Source organism: Ranitomeya imitator, chromosome 3 (assembly GCF_032444005.1).
Source record: "Ranitomeya imitator isolate aRanImi1 chromosome 3, aRanImi1.pri, whole genome shotgun sequence".
In the NCBI taxonomy this organism is placed as follows: Eukaryota; Metazoa; Chordata; class Amphibia; order Anura; family Dendrobatidae; genus Ranitomeya; species Ranitomeya imitator.
Window position 1 is genome coordinate 672,298,461 of NC_091284.1, and position 15,407 is coordinate 672,313,867.

The 15,407-nt window shown below is 44.3% G+C and overlaps 1 protein-coding gene across 1 annotated transcript in view; it reads right to left on the bottom strand.

Annotated features, from left to right (window-relative positions):
- Positions 1-2,132: 2,132 nt before the first annotated feature.
- DDN (dendrin) overlaps positions 2,133-15,407 on the bottom strand; it is a 32,473-nt gene continuing 19,198 nt past the window's right edge. Inside the window, exon 4 of the mRNA XM_069758347.1 lies at positions 2,133-2,743. Within this exon, the coding sequence (XP_069614448.1) occupies positions 2,712-2,743 (32 nt within the window). The 3' untranslated portion in view covers positions 2,133-2,711. The remainder of the gene's footprint in view (positions 2,744-15,407) is intronic.

A 15,407-nucleotide genomic window follows, 5' to 3' on the forward strand; every position in this document is an offset into this window, starting at 1 on the left:
TACAGGCGGTCACAGCAACTAGATGCTGTTATGTGTGTTTTGTGCTGATGGCTAGTCGGGCGCTAGATAGCTACCATCATCCGCAAACAGACAACAACACTATGGAGGGATACTTAGGAGCTTTCATCCTTCGACATACATCCATCTACACACACACATATATTTTCAAGACAATACTAGCGCATGGCCGTGCGGTCATGCGCAGTTTATATAGTTGCAGCACAGGAAGCTGCTACTGAAGTTTTTGCCCTTTCAGGACCTTCCAGAAGGACCAATGGAAAGTGCTGCAGTACCTGAGCATGTTTTGCCCTTTCAGGACCTTCCAGGAGGACCAATGGAATGTACTGCAGCACCTGAGCATGTGACCGAACATGTGGCCCTCGACCTCCAATGGGAGACCATGCTCAGTGTGAGTAAACAAGGACTTAGTCCCAGAGAGGCTCGCTCGCCGCAGATCAGTGCAGGGTACCATAGGAAAGCCAGAAAAGGCAGTAGTGACCCTATGCACCGAATCAGCCTCAGCGAGACGCTGGGAGCGACGTCTCCGCTGAGCAGAGCACACTGCGGCCGATACCGAATGGGAGACCGCAGCAGACACGGATCGAGATTCCCCCTGTGCAGCAGAGGAAACTCGACTCCTAACACATATGGTGAGGCTTAAAATAGGGATGGGGAACCTTTTGTTCTGCCAATGGCCTTTTGGATATTTATGCCATTCTTTGGGGGCCGTACAAATCGTGCTCTAACTCCGCCCACAAGGTACATCCGGATACTGGCACTGTGGTCAGGACGTAATCTTTCAGTGCATGAGCCTCAGCGTTCATTAGTGAGTACTGCATGTGTGTGGTCACAAAGGACTAACAAATTAGGCTGGTGGCTGTCAAGCACCGCTGCCGGCCCAAGCACTATAGTCCCCGGGAATCTAATGGGGGCTGGAGAAAAGGTTATCAAAAGCGGTAAAATCATATTTATGAAGCACCAGGATTGGAACACGGCTATTGATGTTATAATTATTGTCTTTCTCTTAGCTTGACATATCCCAAGATATGTGGAGCGAGATGACCCACATTAAAGAAAAAAAATAATGATTTTATGATATTCACTCACCGGACGTTGATATTATATGGGTCTATATACGGCCGCCCATTGGGGTTGAAATTAACTATAGTCCACAAAAGATTTAGCCAGCGTGTCGCAATATTGTATTGATTTTTTCTGTGAGAAATTATAATCCTTAAAGGAAACCTGGCAAGTTGAAAAAGATCTTTGACCTGTAGGGAGGATGGTTTAGAGCAGGAGGAGCCGATCAGATTAAGATACATTTTTGTGGGAAAAGTTTCAGAAGAACTTGCATTATATCATTATATTCATTAAAATCCCAGATGTTTGTATGTACATCAGTCCAAATGGTTGCTCTATTCAGTTATTGACAGTCCTTCATGGATGACTGCATGCAGAGATAGCTGTCAGTCACTAGTAGGACCGCAAAATGGACTCATACATACAGACAGCAAGGATTTCAGTGAATAAAATACAAGTTATACTGAATCTTTTCTCACAAACTTGCAGTATATAATATTCTGCTCAGCTTCTCTCTACCGTGCTGTCCACATATCAGACCGCATGTGCAATGTGACAGGTTCTCTAACCAAAGTTGCACTAAGATAAGGCTGGCTCTATTAGTTTGCACCTGTTCACACTTCTCTTTCAGATTGGAAGTGACAGTCAGTATTTTGATATTTGTAAAACACGCCTTCTGACTGAGCACTGCACCCATCAGCCTATGGAGGTTAGATAGGTTCCCAGCAAAGAAATTCGCCTTGTTGTTGGCTGCTGGGCACACATTAATTGGCCAATTTTTGTGCGAAGTATCTTAATTTTTAATTTATTTTCTGGAGCAGCAATGCAATTCCAATTTCATATATTCAACGTTTGCATGTTTCAGAGTGCAGCTTTAATTTGTTAGTAAGGGTGAACACATCCGTAAAACGCCTTATAGTCACATAGCTTCTCATTTCTATCAAAGAAAAAAGAATACACTTTACTCTCTTCAAAAAGGATCAAATAATACCCTATATATTTTTGGCCCAGTGTTATGTTATGTACCATAATAATAAGTGTTAAGTACAAGTTGTGGTTCCATTGATTTTTTTTATTCATTTATAATGGTATATAGACATTTATCAGAGAGATAATAACAATGTCCCTTTCCTCACCAAAAAAGTAGTATTGCTGTTTTCCTTGTGAACAATTACATACAATTGTGTCCGTCCACGTGACATATTGTGTGTCATATGTAGACAAATGTTGCTCCTACAAGAATAAGACAAAATGAAAACTATGAACTTATGCTATTATTTTCTATCCCTTATATATGCGTAACAGTCAGCAAGAACAGCTCCAGAATAATGGCGATCATTCCTGCCTAGTTAAGTATATCTTCATACACGTACCTTAGATATCACTTCAAGTAATACCATCATCTAGTATGGCTGATACACAGAATAAAAGAAAGCCAACTGTAAAGACAGCATTTTTCCTAATAGTAAAATAAAGACACTGATCCAGATTTCTACATTTTATGTACTTCTTTACCAATCCACCATCCATATAAAACATTTCTTCAAAAGCCAGAAATGGTTCCAAGACAAGAGTGGAAGATGCCAACGCCCACTTCTTTGTGTTTCCTTGGCCGATTTCTCTCCTCACCCTCACTGTGTTGTAGAGGAATCCATATTGATACCTGTGACAAAAGAAAGAGAACATGAGAACAGAATACTGATATTTCACAAATGCCTATTATAAGCCAGATGGCCCTAGGTTTAGATTTACACATGGAAAGGTAAGTCTAATGGTCCTTCATACACTTAAAGGCGTATGAAACCACCTATTTCAGAGACACCGGCAGACCAGGGGCATGGCTAGGGTCTTGGTTCAAGGGGGGGTGAAAGCCCGGAGGCCCCCGCAGATCCATTGCTGCGATGCGGTGGCCTCTGGGAAAATGGCAGCCGGGGACGGCGTATGCTCAGATTGAGATCTCGGCACTGAGATCTCATTGTCGACATCTGAATCTGAGCATGCGCCGCCCCCTGCAACCATTTTCCCAGAGGCCACCATCGCATCGCACCAATGGATCTGCAGGGGCCTCTGGGCTTTCACAAAATGCCGGCGGAGCCCCGCCACAGCACAGAGCATCACTACCACACTTCTTGCAAAATGCTGGTGGAGCTCTGCTGCACCACGGTGCACCACCACTGCACCTGTCACAAAATGCAGGCGAAGCCCCACCGCGGAACCGGTTACAAAATACTGGCAGAACCACCGGGAACCCCAGAGCACCACCGCCGCACTAGCCTGGGATGGGGTTTACTGGAGGCCACCGCACCAGCCTGAACCACCAAACAACCCCTGTGACCACTCTCCCCTGTGACCACTTGTCCACTTGTGCCGATCCCTCCCCCCCCCCCCAGTAAGCTGAATTCAGACTGTAAGACGGACCCCCATTTGACACATTTATTTTTTTACCTATTCTCCTTCTGAAAATTTGGGGTGCGCATTATGGTCTGGTGCGTTTTATAGTCCGAAAAATATGGTATGTTCTTTCTGATGGAATCATTCACTTTTCCTATCTTTTCCATCTGGCCCAGACTGACAACTTCTCCAGCCAGGACTCGGCTGCAGAGATTACAACAAAAATACATATGACTTCTCACATTTACTGCACTGTTCCCTGATCCTGCTGATACGCCACTTCTGCGTGGTTCTGTGTGCCCTCTAAATGGTAAAACAATCCTCTAGAATATAGTAATGCCATGTGCAAATGCCTTAGAAAACAGTGCCCACATTTTGCCCCCTAGAAAGCAATAATGCCCTCTGTGTGCCCCTTTGATAGTCACAATAATCTGAGTTCCCCTATAACAATAGGTGCTCACTTAACTCACTGCTATGGCCCTCATCCTGCATTAGCTCCTTCTTCCTCTTCGGTTAGTGTCCGGGGTATGCACACGATGCACAGATCCCCCGGCACTGTGCATAGGACAAGCACAGGCACGCTCCCTCCTCCTTAAAGGGCTGTGTGCGCCATCCTAAAGTGTCCCCAGCCAATGGCTGGAAGACACTGATTATTTTAGACACCTCCACCTGCATGGATGTGCCTGTGCAATGTTGTTATTTAGTTCCCACATGCCTGCTACCTTTCAGGTCCCTGTCCGTTTACTCCCACTAGTACTGCTAGTATCTGTCCATCCTTAATCTCTGTGCCAGTATCTGCCTTGCCAGTTTGTATTACAGCCGGACCTGCCTGCACCTGCCATGCCAATCTATATAGCAGCAGGACCTGCCTGCACCTGGCGTGCCAGTCGGTACAACAGCGGGTCCCATCTGCAACTGCCGTGCCAATTGGTATATCTGCTGAACCCTTCATCTGTGGTTCCTGTCTTCCTGCCATGCCTGCCTGTACCAGCTGTATCCACCTACTGTGCCTTTCCAGCTACCTGTCCCTTAGGCACAGCTACCGTGCATCCGTGGTCTGTCTTGGAATAGCACCTGATGTCCATTGGGAGACAAACCTAACCCCACCATCAGGGGCACTTGTGAAAAGTCACACGCTTTCCTCAGACCACGCTACAGTGGCTCCACCACTCCCATTACAGTTTGCACAGGCCATGGAATCTGCCGGCACTCTGGTTTTCTCTATCTCTAACCTGTACCAGGTGTCCTGCCAGAAAGAACAGTAGGATAAAATCCTCTCCTACCTGTGGACAGGACAGTGACCACCCGTCTAGATACGCCGTCAACTCCAGCCGCATCAGCTGCTACTCAAGCTGCGGCCACCTCGTCCGTGACCCAAGAGCTTGCCAGTTATGTGCCTGGCTCCGGAACCTGTTTGTCAGCTCCTCCACATTATGGCGGTGATGCTGCCCTATGTTAGGGATTTATTAATCAGTGCACGCAGCACTTCAAACTCCTGGCTCACCAGTTTGTTTCTGACCGGGCCAAAGTGGCTTTCATCATATCACATCTCACTGTCGAGCTCCAGCGTGGCTCAATCCCCTATGGGTGAGTGGGGATCCTCTTGTTTCTAACCTCCAGTTCTTTCTAAGAGCCTTCTGTAAGGTCTTGAAGATGAGCCCAGCCATGCTTCCTCTACAGCAGGGGTGGGGAACCTCAGGTCCCAGGGCCATTTACGGCCTTTGATGACCTTTTATCAGGCCCCCCGAGCAGATTCTCAGCAACCACATTCTTGGGCAGGGAGGTGTATTTTGATTACAACCAGCTCATTAATTTCTTCTTGCTCTGTTAGCACACACATGCAGTGCTCACTACTGAACACTGAAGGGCATGCAATGAAAGATTACGACCTGAAACCAGTGCCACAGTCAGGATGCACTTTGTGGGCGGAGTTTATACGGCCCCCGAAGGATGGTATAAATATTCAAATGGCCCTTGGCAGAAAAAAAAGATTCCCCATCCCTGCTCTAGGGCATCTTCTCTTTTTAGGCTGTGCCAGGGCAACCTCACAGTGGGCCAGTAGGCTGTTCGTTTTCATACCCTGTCATACAAATTTACCTGGAATAATGAGGTTCTAATGGCTACCTTCTGGGAGAGCCTTTCTGAGCGAATCAAAGACTAGCTGGCTGGCCAGGATATACCAAACTCACTGGATGACGTGGTGTCCCTGGCAACCCGAAATGACATTAGGTTTCATGTGTGTTCCAAGGAGGTGACTCGCGATACAAGATCTGTGCACCTGGCTCCAACCTTTCAAAGGCAAATCACTCAGCAAGACTCAGCTTCAGCACCTTCTCCAAAGTCTATACTTATTGACCAGGTGAAGATGGCTAAGCATCGTCAGGAGGCTTGTTGTGTAGAGAGAAGATGCTTCTATTGTGGCAGTCCTGAACATGTAATCCGTTCCTGCTCAGAGAAACCGGGAGTCTCCAGAGCCTAGGGTCTGTTGGAGAGTCCATCACGGGCAAGAATCACTCCTCTCCATTGCTGACTCTGTCAGTATCCATTTCCTGCGGTAGCATCCATTTTATACAATCAATCTACTTGGACTCATGCTCCCCAAGTAATCTCATTCAACAGGCAGTTGTGGAGCAGTATCAAATCCCATCCAACGTCTTCAGGATCCTTTAGTGGTTTCATTGGTGGATGTAAAATCTCTGTGCGAGACCATCCTTTTCGTGACCAAGCAGGTGGAACTTTGTGTAAGAATGCTACACTCAGAGAAGATTCCTCTCTATATATTGTTGGGTCTGTCTCATTGTCTGCTTCTAGGTCTGCAGTGGCTGTGCAAGCATTAGCCTGTCTCCGTTGGGGACAAAAATGCCACAGGAGGTGTTTAGTTCCCATTCGTCCTGCTCGACCTCGGGCTTCTCCATCTAAGTTACCCTGCTTACCTGTGGCATATTGGACGTATGCTGACATGTTTGACAAAAAAGGGGCTTAGACACTACCACCTCATAGGCCGTACAACTGTCCTAATGATCTTCATCCAGGAGCTTCTGCTCCACAAGGACAAATCTACCCCCTGTCGTAGGCTGAGACCTAAGCCAGATCTGAGTATATTAAAAAAAATCTTTCTAGGAGATTTATTCGAAAGTCTTCCTCCCTGGCTGGAGCAGGATTCTTCTTTGTAAATTCATTTCGCCCCTATATTGATTATAGGGGTCTCCACCAAATAATGATCAAGAATAAATATCCACTGCCTCTTATCTCTAAGCTATTTGATTGTTTGATTGTCTTAAAGGTTCCAGAGTCTTCAGGAAACTTGACCTCTGGGGGGGCGTACAACCTGTTCCGAATATGCCAGGGAGTTGAATTGAAGATATCATTTAATACCCTTGATGGCCACTATTAGTATTGTGTAATGCCATTTAGACTCTGTAATACTTCTGCAGTCTTTCAAGAACTGGTGAACAACATCTTACAGGATCCTCTCTACTCGTGTATGATAGTTTACCTGGATGACATTTTGGTGTTTTCCCCTGATCTGCATTCATACTACAGGGATGTCCGCAAGGTTCTGGAGAGATAAAGGAACAACCATCTGTATGGTAAATATGAAAAGTGCATCTGAGAGCAGACCTCTCTTCCATTTCTTGAGTACATCAGCTCCGAGATAAGCCTGAAAATGGATCCCGAGAAGGTGTCCGCTGTCTTGAAGTGGCCCTGTCCAGATGGTCTGAAAGCTATCCAGCGGTTTCTCGGATATGCAAATTACTACCACCAGTTCATTTCACCTTTCTCCTCTCGGACTGCTCCTTTTTCTGCCCTGACCCACAAGGGGGCCAATCTTAAGATATGGACTCCATGCGCAGAGAACACCTTTGGGCCTCTAAAACTGGCCGCCTCCTCAGCTCCTGTGCTACATCATCTGGACAATATCAAGCAGTTCTTTCTGGAGTTGGATGCCTCTTACTCAGGGGCCAGAGCTGTTCTTACCCAGAAGTCTTCTTCTGGCTGCATGGTGACCTGTGGCTTCTTTTCCAAAATCTTCTCAGCTCCAGAACGCAAATACTCAATAGGCGATCGAGAACTTATAGGAATAAAACAGGCTCTGGAGGAATGGCGATTGTTGCTTGAAGGAGCAATGCATCTGAATCTAGCCTATCTGCCGTCTGTACAGCGTCTTAATCCATGACAAGCCAGGTGGCTTCCATTTATCACCTGCTTCAACTTTACTCTCCATTTCCAGCCGTCTGATAAGAAAGTCAAGGCGGATGCACTCTCTAGATCTTTACTGTCTTCCAATCAGGAGCTTCAACACATCATTGAGCCCACCAAAATAATTAAGGTTGCGCTGTTGGATTTGTCTTGACTCCCTTCCGGAAAGACTTACATCGCTGAAACAGATAGGAACTACGTGAGACTCAAGAGGGAGTGACCGGAGCAATATTGGAGCCAGAGGAAGCTGGCGTGACAGCAGAGGTGTCAGGAGTATGTGTTCCAGACCCGGCCGCTTTCCTAGAACGACTATGTCCCGAACCCAGGCCGCAGCCTTCACCACTGGGGTTCTTGCGAACTGCGAATGGGAGGGTCAGGATCCGGGAACTGGTGAATGGACTGCGAAGCCTAAGCTGGTTGGAAGACAGAAGGTAGCGAGCCAGGACCAGCGCTGGAGGAATGCTAGCTACAAAGTACCGACAGCTGGCATCCCAGGGGGGTGGTCATTACATATAAATGTTAGCAGAGAAGAGGGTCCATTTCATTCACTCATCGGGCAGTAAAGATGGAACACTTGTTCCGAAGGCTGCAAGAGCTGACAGCTGGAATCAGGGTCACATTTCCTCAAAATGGAGGGTCAACTTCGCTGGTATGCAGTAGGTGTGATCCCAGAAGGAAGGGAGCAGGATGAACCCTTTTTAAAGAATGAATGGGCCTGGTAGTGGCTCCTAGAGGCAGATTGAGATGGGTCTACTATCACCTCTGAGAGATCCCACTCCCCACCTCCTATGCAAGAGCAGGTGATGTTGCAGATGACAGTGGGCTGTCGCCCTTTTCTATATGTCTTGGGCTCCGACACTTCCGGAAGTGGGGTCACTTATAGCCCAGGCACCTGGGAATCATGCTCCTGGAAGAAGGTGGAGGCAGTGCCCCAGTCCCCTGAGGAAGGAGAAGACGAAGAAGAGGACACCTGAAGAGGATTACTGTATTACCCTGGTTATAATTTTTTCATAGCTTTATACATTGTGCAAAATCTTTATGCGTGTAGGAGTACAGCAACTATACTTTAAAAATATTTGAATGAGGTCTGCCAGTTGTTGCTTTTCAGGGGTATATGTATATGGATGACCATTCTTATAATTTTTCCTAGCTTTGCACTTTTTTCAAAGCCTTTTGGATTGTACAAGTGCATTAAGTACACTTTCAAAATATTTGCGTTAAATACATTTTTCTGGATTCAATTTGTCATCCATACAGTTGAACGTGATTATTGTAACAATAAGGTGATATGGAAAACTACAAAAAAGGTTGAAAAATATTTCTGGATTCAATTACTCATTCATAGAGTATTAGTTCCTCTGATGTAAGTTTTGGTAGTATATAACACTTTAAAAAAGTGTTCAAAAATTTTTCGGTATACAATTACTCATCCATATACTATAACATGTTCTTGGGTACATTGCAGTGGTGTATAACCCTCAAAAAAACAAAACAAAAAGTTATCTGGATTAAATTACTCATCCATATACTATTACATCCTTTTGGGTTCATTGCGGTGGTATCTAACCATTCAAAAAAGCATTGAAAAAATTATCTAGATTCAATTACTCATCCATATACTATTACGTGTTCTTGGGTACACTGCGGTGGTATCTAACCCTCCAAAAAACAATGAAAAAGTTATCTGGATTCAATGACTCATCCAGAAACTATTACATGCTCTGGGTTACGTTGCAGTGGTGTATAACCCTCTAAAAAAAAAAAGTTGAAAAGTTATATGAATGTAATTACTCATCAATATACTATTACGTGCTCTGGGATACATTGCGGTGGTAAATAACCCTTCAAAAAAGAGTTCAAAACTTTTTCAGTATAAAACTACTCATCCATGTACTATGCCTTCAAAACATTGTTTAAAAATTGTTGGGTATCATATTGCTTATTGTTACGTCTGCTGATGCCTCTGCATGGTTCCCCTCCTCCCACCATGTGGGGGCACCAGCTTACTCACCGTCCTGGCCATATCAGCTTCCTCACACACTCTTTCCACCTTCCTTGTGCATTCCGCACAGTGGTCCGGCGGCGTACCATGTAAGCACGCTTCCCCGTTCTTTAAAAGGCAGAGTGCATACATGGTAAAATGCCACAAGATAACAGCTGGGAGGCATTTAGTTAATGTTTGCACATGCAAGGTGCCTCCCAGCCAATAGCTGGGAGGCATCTTGTAAAAAAGGCGCCCTCCTCAATTGGGAGGTACTTGAGCAACCTCTAAAGTTTTTGTTAAGTGGCTTAGTGTGTGCAATTGTATGTTGCCAGGTCCCCCGTCCTTAGTTGGTTAATGTTTCCAGTTTCCCATATCCCATGTCTGATTAGTCCAGTATAGTTAGTCCTTGCTCACATGTCCACTTCTGTGGTGTCCGTACCCTGAAACCACATCAGCTGCGCCTGAACTGTTTCCTGAGACCACTGTGGCCATCCTACCTGCTATCCGGTGACTGTACAGTCTGAACCTGTTCCAAAGTGCCGTCCTGTCGGCACAGTCTGAACCTGCCACACAAGCCTGTTCTCACCTCTAGAGGCTCCAGTGAACACCAAGGTAGCTCCTTAGTCATTCCCCTCAAGGGTCAGTCCAGTCTGTGGCATATTGGTCTATGAATCACGTGCACCACCTGTTTTGCGTGACACTCATCCATAGAGTATAATATGTTTTTCGCTACATTTTGGTGGTAAATAACCGTCAAAAAATGATTACATTTTTTTGGGCATTATATTGCTCATCCATAGAGTACTACATGTTTTTGTGTAGATTTCGATGGTATCGAACCCTCCAAAAAATTGTTAAAAAATGTTTTGGCATTATATTGCTCCTCCTTAGAGCATAACATGTTCTGGGGTACATTTTGGTGGTATATAATCCTCAAAACAAGTTGTCAATTTTTTTCGGTATAATATTGCTCATCCCTAGAGTATTACGAGTTCTTGGGCACATTTAGGTGGTATCTAACCCTAAAAAAAATTGTTAAAAAATGTTTCATATTATATTGCTTATTCATGGATTATTAAGTGTTCTGAGGTACATTTCGCTGATCGACACGCAACGTGACATCATTGCAAGCTGCCGATCGTTGCCATGATGATGGGTTTTACCAGCTACAGTGACCTGTCAAACCATGACAAGAGCATGATTACAAAGCTGTTTTGTAAATGTACAGTTGGTAGGGAAAGTATTCAGACCCCTTAAAATTTTTCACTCTTTGTTTCATTGCAGCCATTTGGTAAATTCAAAAAAGTTCTTTTTTTCTCATTAATGTACACTCTGCACCCCCATCTTGACTGAAAAAACTGAAATTTAGTAATTTTTGCAAATTTATTGAGAAAGAAAAACTGAAATATAACATGGTCATAAGTCTTCAGACCCTTTGCTCAGTATTGAGTAGAAGCACCCTTTTGAGCTAATACAGCCATGAGTCTTCTTGGGAATGATGAAACAAGTTATTCACACCTGGATTTGGGGATCCTCTACCATTCTTTCTTGCAGATCGTCTCCAGTTCCATCAGGTTGGATGGTGAATGTTGGTGGACAGCCATTTTCAGGTCTCTCTAGTCAAGAATGATCACTGAGTTGTTCTGAAGCCACTCCTTTGTTATTTTAGCAGTGTGCTTAGGGTCATTGTCTTGTTGGATTGTGAACCTTCGGCCAAGTCTGAGATCCAGAGCACTCTGGAAGAGCTTTTCACCCAGGATATCTCTGTACTTGGCAGCATTCATGTTTCCTTCAATGACAACCAGTCTTCCTGTCCCTGCAGCTGAAAAATACCCCCATAGAATGATGGTGCCGCCACCATGTTTCACTGTTGGGATTGTATTGGGCAGGTGATGAGCAGTGCCTGGTTTTCTCCACACATACCACTTAGAATTATCACCAAAAAGGTCTATCTTCTCATCAGACCAGAGAATCTTATTTCTCATAGTCTGGGAGTCCTTCATGTGTTTTTTAGCAAACCCTATGTGGGCTTTCATATGTCTTGCACTGAGGAGAGGCTTCCGTCGGGCCACTCTGCCATAAAGGCCTGACTGGTGGAGGGCTGCAGTGATAGTTTACTTTGTGGAACTTTCTCCCATCTCCCTACTGCATCTCTGGAGCTCAGCCACAGTGATCTTGGGGTTCTTCTTTACCTCTCTTCCCAAGGCACTTCTCTCACGATTGCTCAGTTTTGCTGGATGGCCATGTCTAGGAAGACTTCTGGTGGTCTCAAACTTATTAAATTTAAGGATTATGGAGGCAACTGTGCTCTTAGGAACCTTGAGTACTGCAGAAATTCTGTTGTAACCTTGACCAGATCTGTGCCTTGACACAATTCTGTGTCTGAGCTCCTTGGTCTGACATGCACTGTGAGCTGTGAGGTCTTATATAGGCAGGTGTGTGCCAATGAAGGAGTAGAACCATTTCAAGAAGGATCATAAGGAAATAGACAGCATGTGACAAACATGAGTGTCTGAGCAAAGGGTTTGAATATTTATGACATTGTAATACTGGACCAAGGTGAGTCATACTGGACCAAGGTGAGTCATTGGATGTGGTATATCTTGATTTTTCCAAAGAGTTTGATACCGTGCCACAGAAGAGGTTCATACACAAAATGAGAATGCTGGGTCTGGGGAATAATGTGTGTAAATGGGTAAGTAACTTGGTTAGTGATAGAAAGCAGAATGTAGTTATAAATGGTATATTCTCTAACTGGGTCACTGTGAACAGTAGGGTACCGCAGGAGTCGGTGCTGGGACCTATTCTCTTCAACATATTTATTAACAATCTGGTAGAAGGTTTACATAGTAAAATATTGATATTTGCAGATAATACAAAACTATGTAAAGCAGTCAATACAATAGAAGATAGTATTCTGCTAAAGATAGATCTGGATAAGTTGGAAACTGGGGCCAAGAGGTGGCAGATGCGGTTTAACAATGATGAATGTAAGGTTATACACATGGGAAGAAGGAATCAATGTCACCATTACACACTGAACGGGAAACCACTGGGTAAATCTGACATGGAGAAGGACTTGGGTATCCTAGTTAATGATAAACTTACCTGGAGCAGCCAGTGCCAGGCAGTGGCTGCCAAGGCAAACAGGATCATGGGGTGCATTAAAAGAGGTCTTTATACACATGATGAGAACATTATACAGCCTCTGTACAAATCCCTGGTTAGACTGCACATGGAGTACTGTGTACAGTTTTGGGCACCAGTGCTCAGGAAGGATATAATGGAACTAGAGCGAGTACAAAGGAGGGCAACAAAATTTATAAAGGGGATAGGGGAACTACAATAACCAGAGAGATTAGCAGAAATTAGGATAATTTAGTCTAGAAAAAAGATGACTGAGGGGCATTCTCTGCGTCTGGAGGAGAGAAGGTTTTTCCACCAACATAGAAGAGGATTCTTTACTGTTAGGGCAGTGAGAATCTGGATTTCCTTGCCTGAGGAGGTGGTGATGGCAAATTCAGTCAAGGGGTTCAAGAGAGGCTTGGATGTCTTCTTGGAGCATAACTATGACATCCCAGGAGTCCGGTTGTCACAGTGGTATTGCCTTCCTCAAGGGGAGGGTGATGCCATGCATGGAAGCGAGGAAGATCTCTTTAACAGGTAACATGTCCATACAACACTGTTCTGACTCCAGGCCAGAAGGGGGAGCTCTGATCCAGTTTGTGGGTGGCTTCCCTATATATTCTGGCTGGAGGAGGGGTTAGAGTCAGTCTGTCAGAGACAGAGTGAGTCTATCTGAGAGGAGTGGAAAGCTGAGGCCATGCAGACACGAGGTTCTGCAGCTCCTGGAAAGGAAAGAGAAAGACACAGCAGTCTGTAGGAAAGTGTGAAGGAGGAAGGAGCACAGGATAAGTGAAGAGCTGAAGGGGAGCTGCGACTGAGCTTCCTCCACGCTGAAGTGCAAGAATACCGGAGGCCGAGGTTGTGGGGGTAACTGTGTGCCCCACAGCAGAAACCAGCGGGCAGGAGATTTCAAGTCGCCTGTCCACCATTAAACCCCGAAGGCACAGCAGCATAAAAAGCCCGAAGTCGCAACAAGAGACACCTGTAAAAAGGTTTGAGTTGCCTGCCATGCGGGTAGTGTCCTGCTTAATGGGACAGAGAGAGAGTGAGGAACTTGTGTGAAGCCTTAGGCAGCAAGGGACTACAACACAGCGCAGTAAGGAAAGCTTCCAACCCTACCTTGCTACAGGGATTCCGAATCGCTTCCAAGCTGGCCGGATCTCACCAGTACTTGTGATCTGTACCCTAGACTGTGGCTGCTGCATCATAACAGTAAAAGGTAAAGAGACTGCAACCTTGTGTCCTCTCATTCTTTTCTGCACTTCGCCATCTACCATCCTTACCTATTATACCGGGAGCCCTGGGGACTAAGCTACACCTGTGGGAAGCCATACCATCCCTGCTACAGTACCATCACCCCAGTAGACCCTTTAAGCAGTGTCGGTCATCCCTGACCGAATACCACAGGTGGCGTCACGAACAAACTTTATTCTTTATTCAACAACCCCTTTAAAAACCTTTCCTTTAATTTGGACGCCCAGGGCCACAGACCGAGTCGCTGTCACCATGACTACCCCTTTAATGACCACCGGACCCGGTACTGAGTACCCCACGGTCCTAGCGGGCCCTCCATAACAATATTGTATCTTAGAGTTATTAGGTTCTTTAGAAGGACGTAGATCTGGGGATTTATTCTGACGGAATATAGGCTGACCTGGATGGACAAATGTCTTTTTTCGGCCTTGCTAACTATGTTACATATTTTAGTGTTTCTTTTTTATTAAATTTGCAAAAACGTCTACATTTCTGTTTTTTTCAGTCAAGATGGGGTGCAGAGTGCACATTAATGTGAAAAAAATGAACTTTTTTCAATTTACCAAATGGCTGTAATGAAACAAAGAGTGAAAAATGTAAAGGGTCTGAACACTTTCCGTACTCAATGTAACACTGACAGCTCTAATACTTTGCAGTGCTGATGCATTGCAATACATTATATCAGTGATCACAGTAATAAAATTTGGAGTCCCATAGAGGGACTAAGTAAAAAAAGTAAAAAAAACACAAAAAAATCTCATGCCAAAAATATATATATTTATCTAAAAACAATTATAAACAAAAAAGTACATATATTTGGTATCACCAAGTCCAGAATGACCTGATCTATAAAACTGTTGAGCTATTTAATCCTACCGTAAACTGTTTTTTCATCGTACAGCCAACAAAAATGTGGAATAAGATGCAATCAAAAAGTCTTATGTAAATAGAAATTGTATTGCTTAAAACACCATCTTGTCCCGCAAAAAAAAAGCCTCCAAAAAGCTTCGTCAGCTGAAAAATAAGAGTTTTAGCTCTCAGAATGTAGTAATGCAAAAACATTTTTTCTATAATATAGTTTTCATTGTGTAAAAGCAGCAAAATACAAAAAAATAAAATAAATGTGGTATTTGTACTGACCCGAAGAATAAAACGATTCCTGAATTGCTGTTTTTTGTTCATTTTACCTCCTACAAAGCTAAATAGAAAGCAAACAAAAAATATATTGTGCCCAAAAATGCTAACAATAAAAATGCAATTTCGTCCCACAAAAAAGAAGTCCGCACATGACTGATTCAGCAGAAAAATAAAAAACAATAACCTTCAAGATATGGTGAAGCAAAAAAACTTAATTTAGCAAAAATAGTGTTTT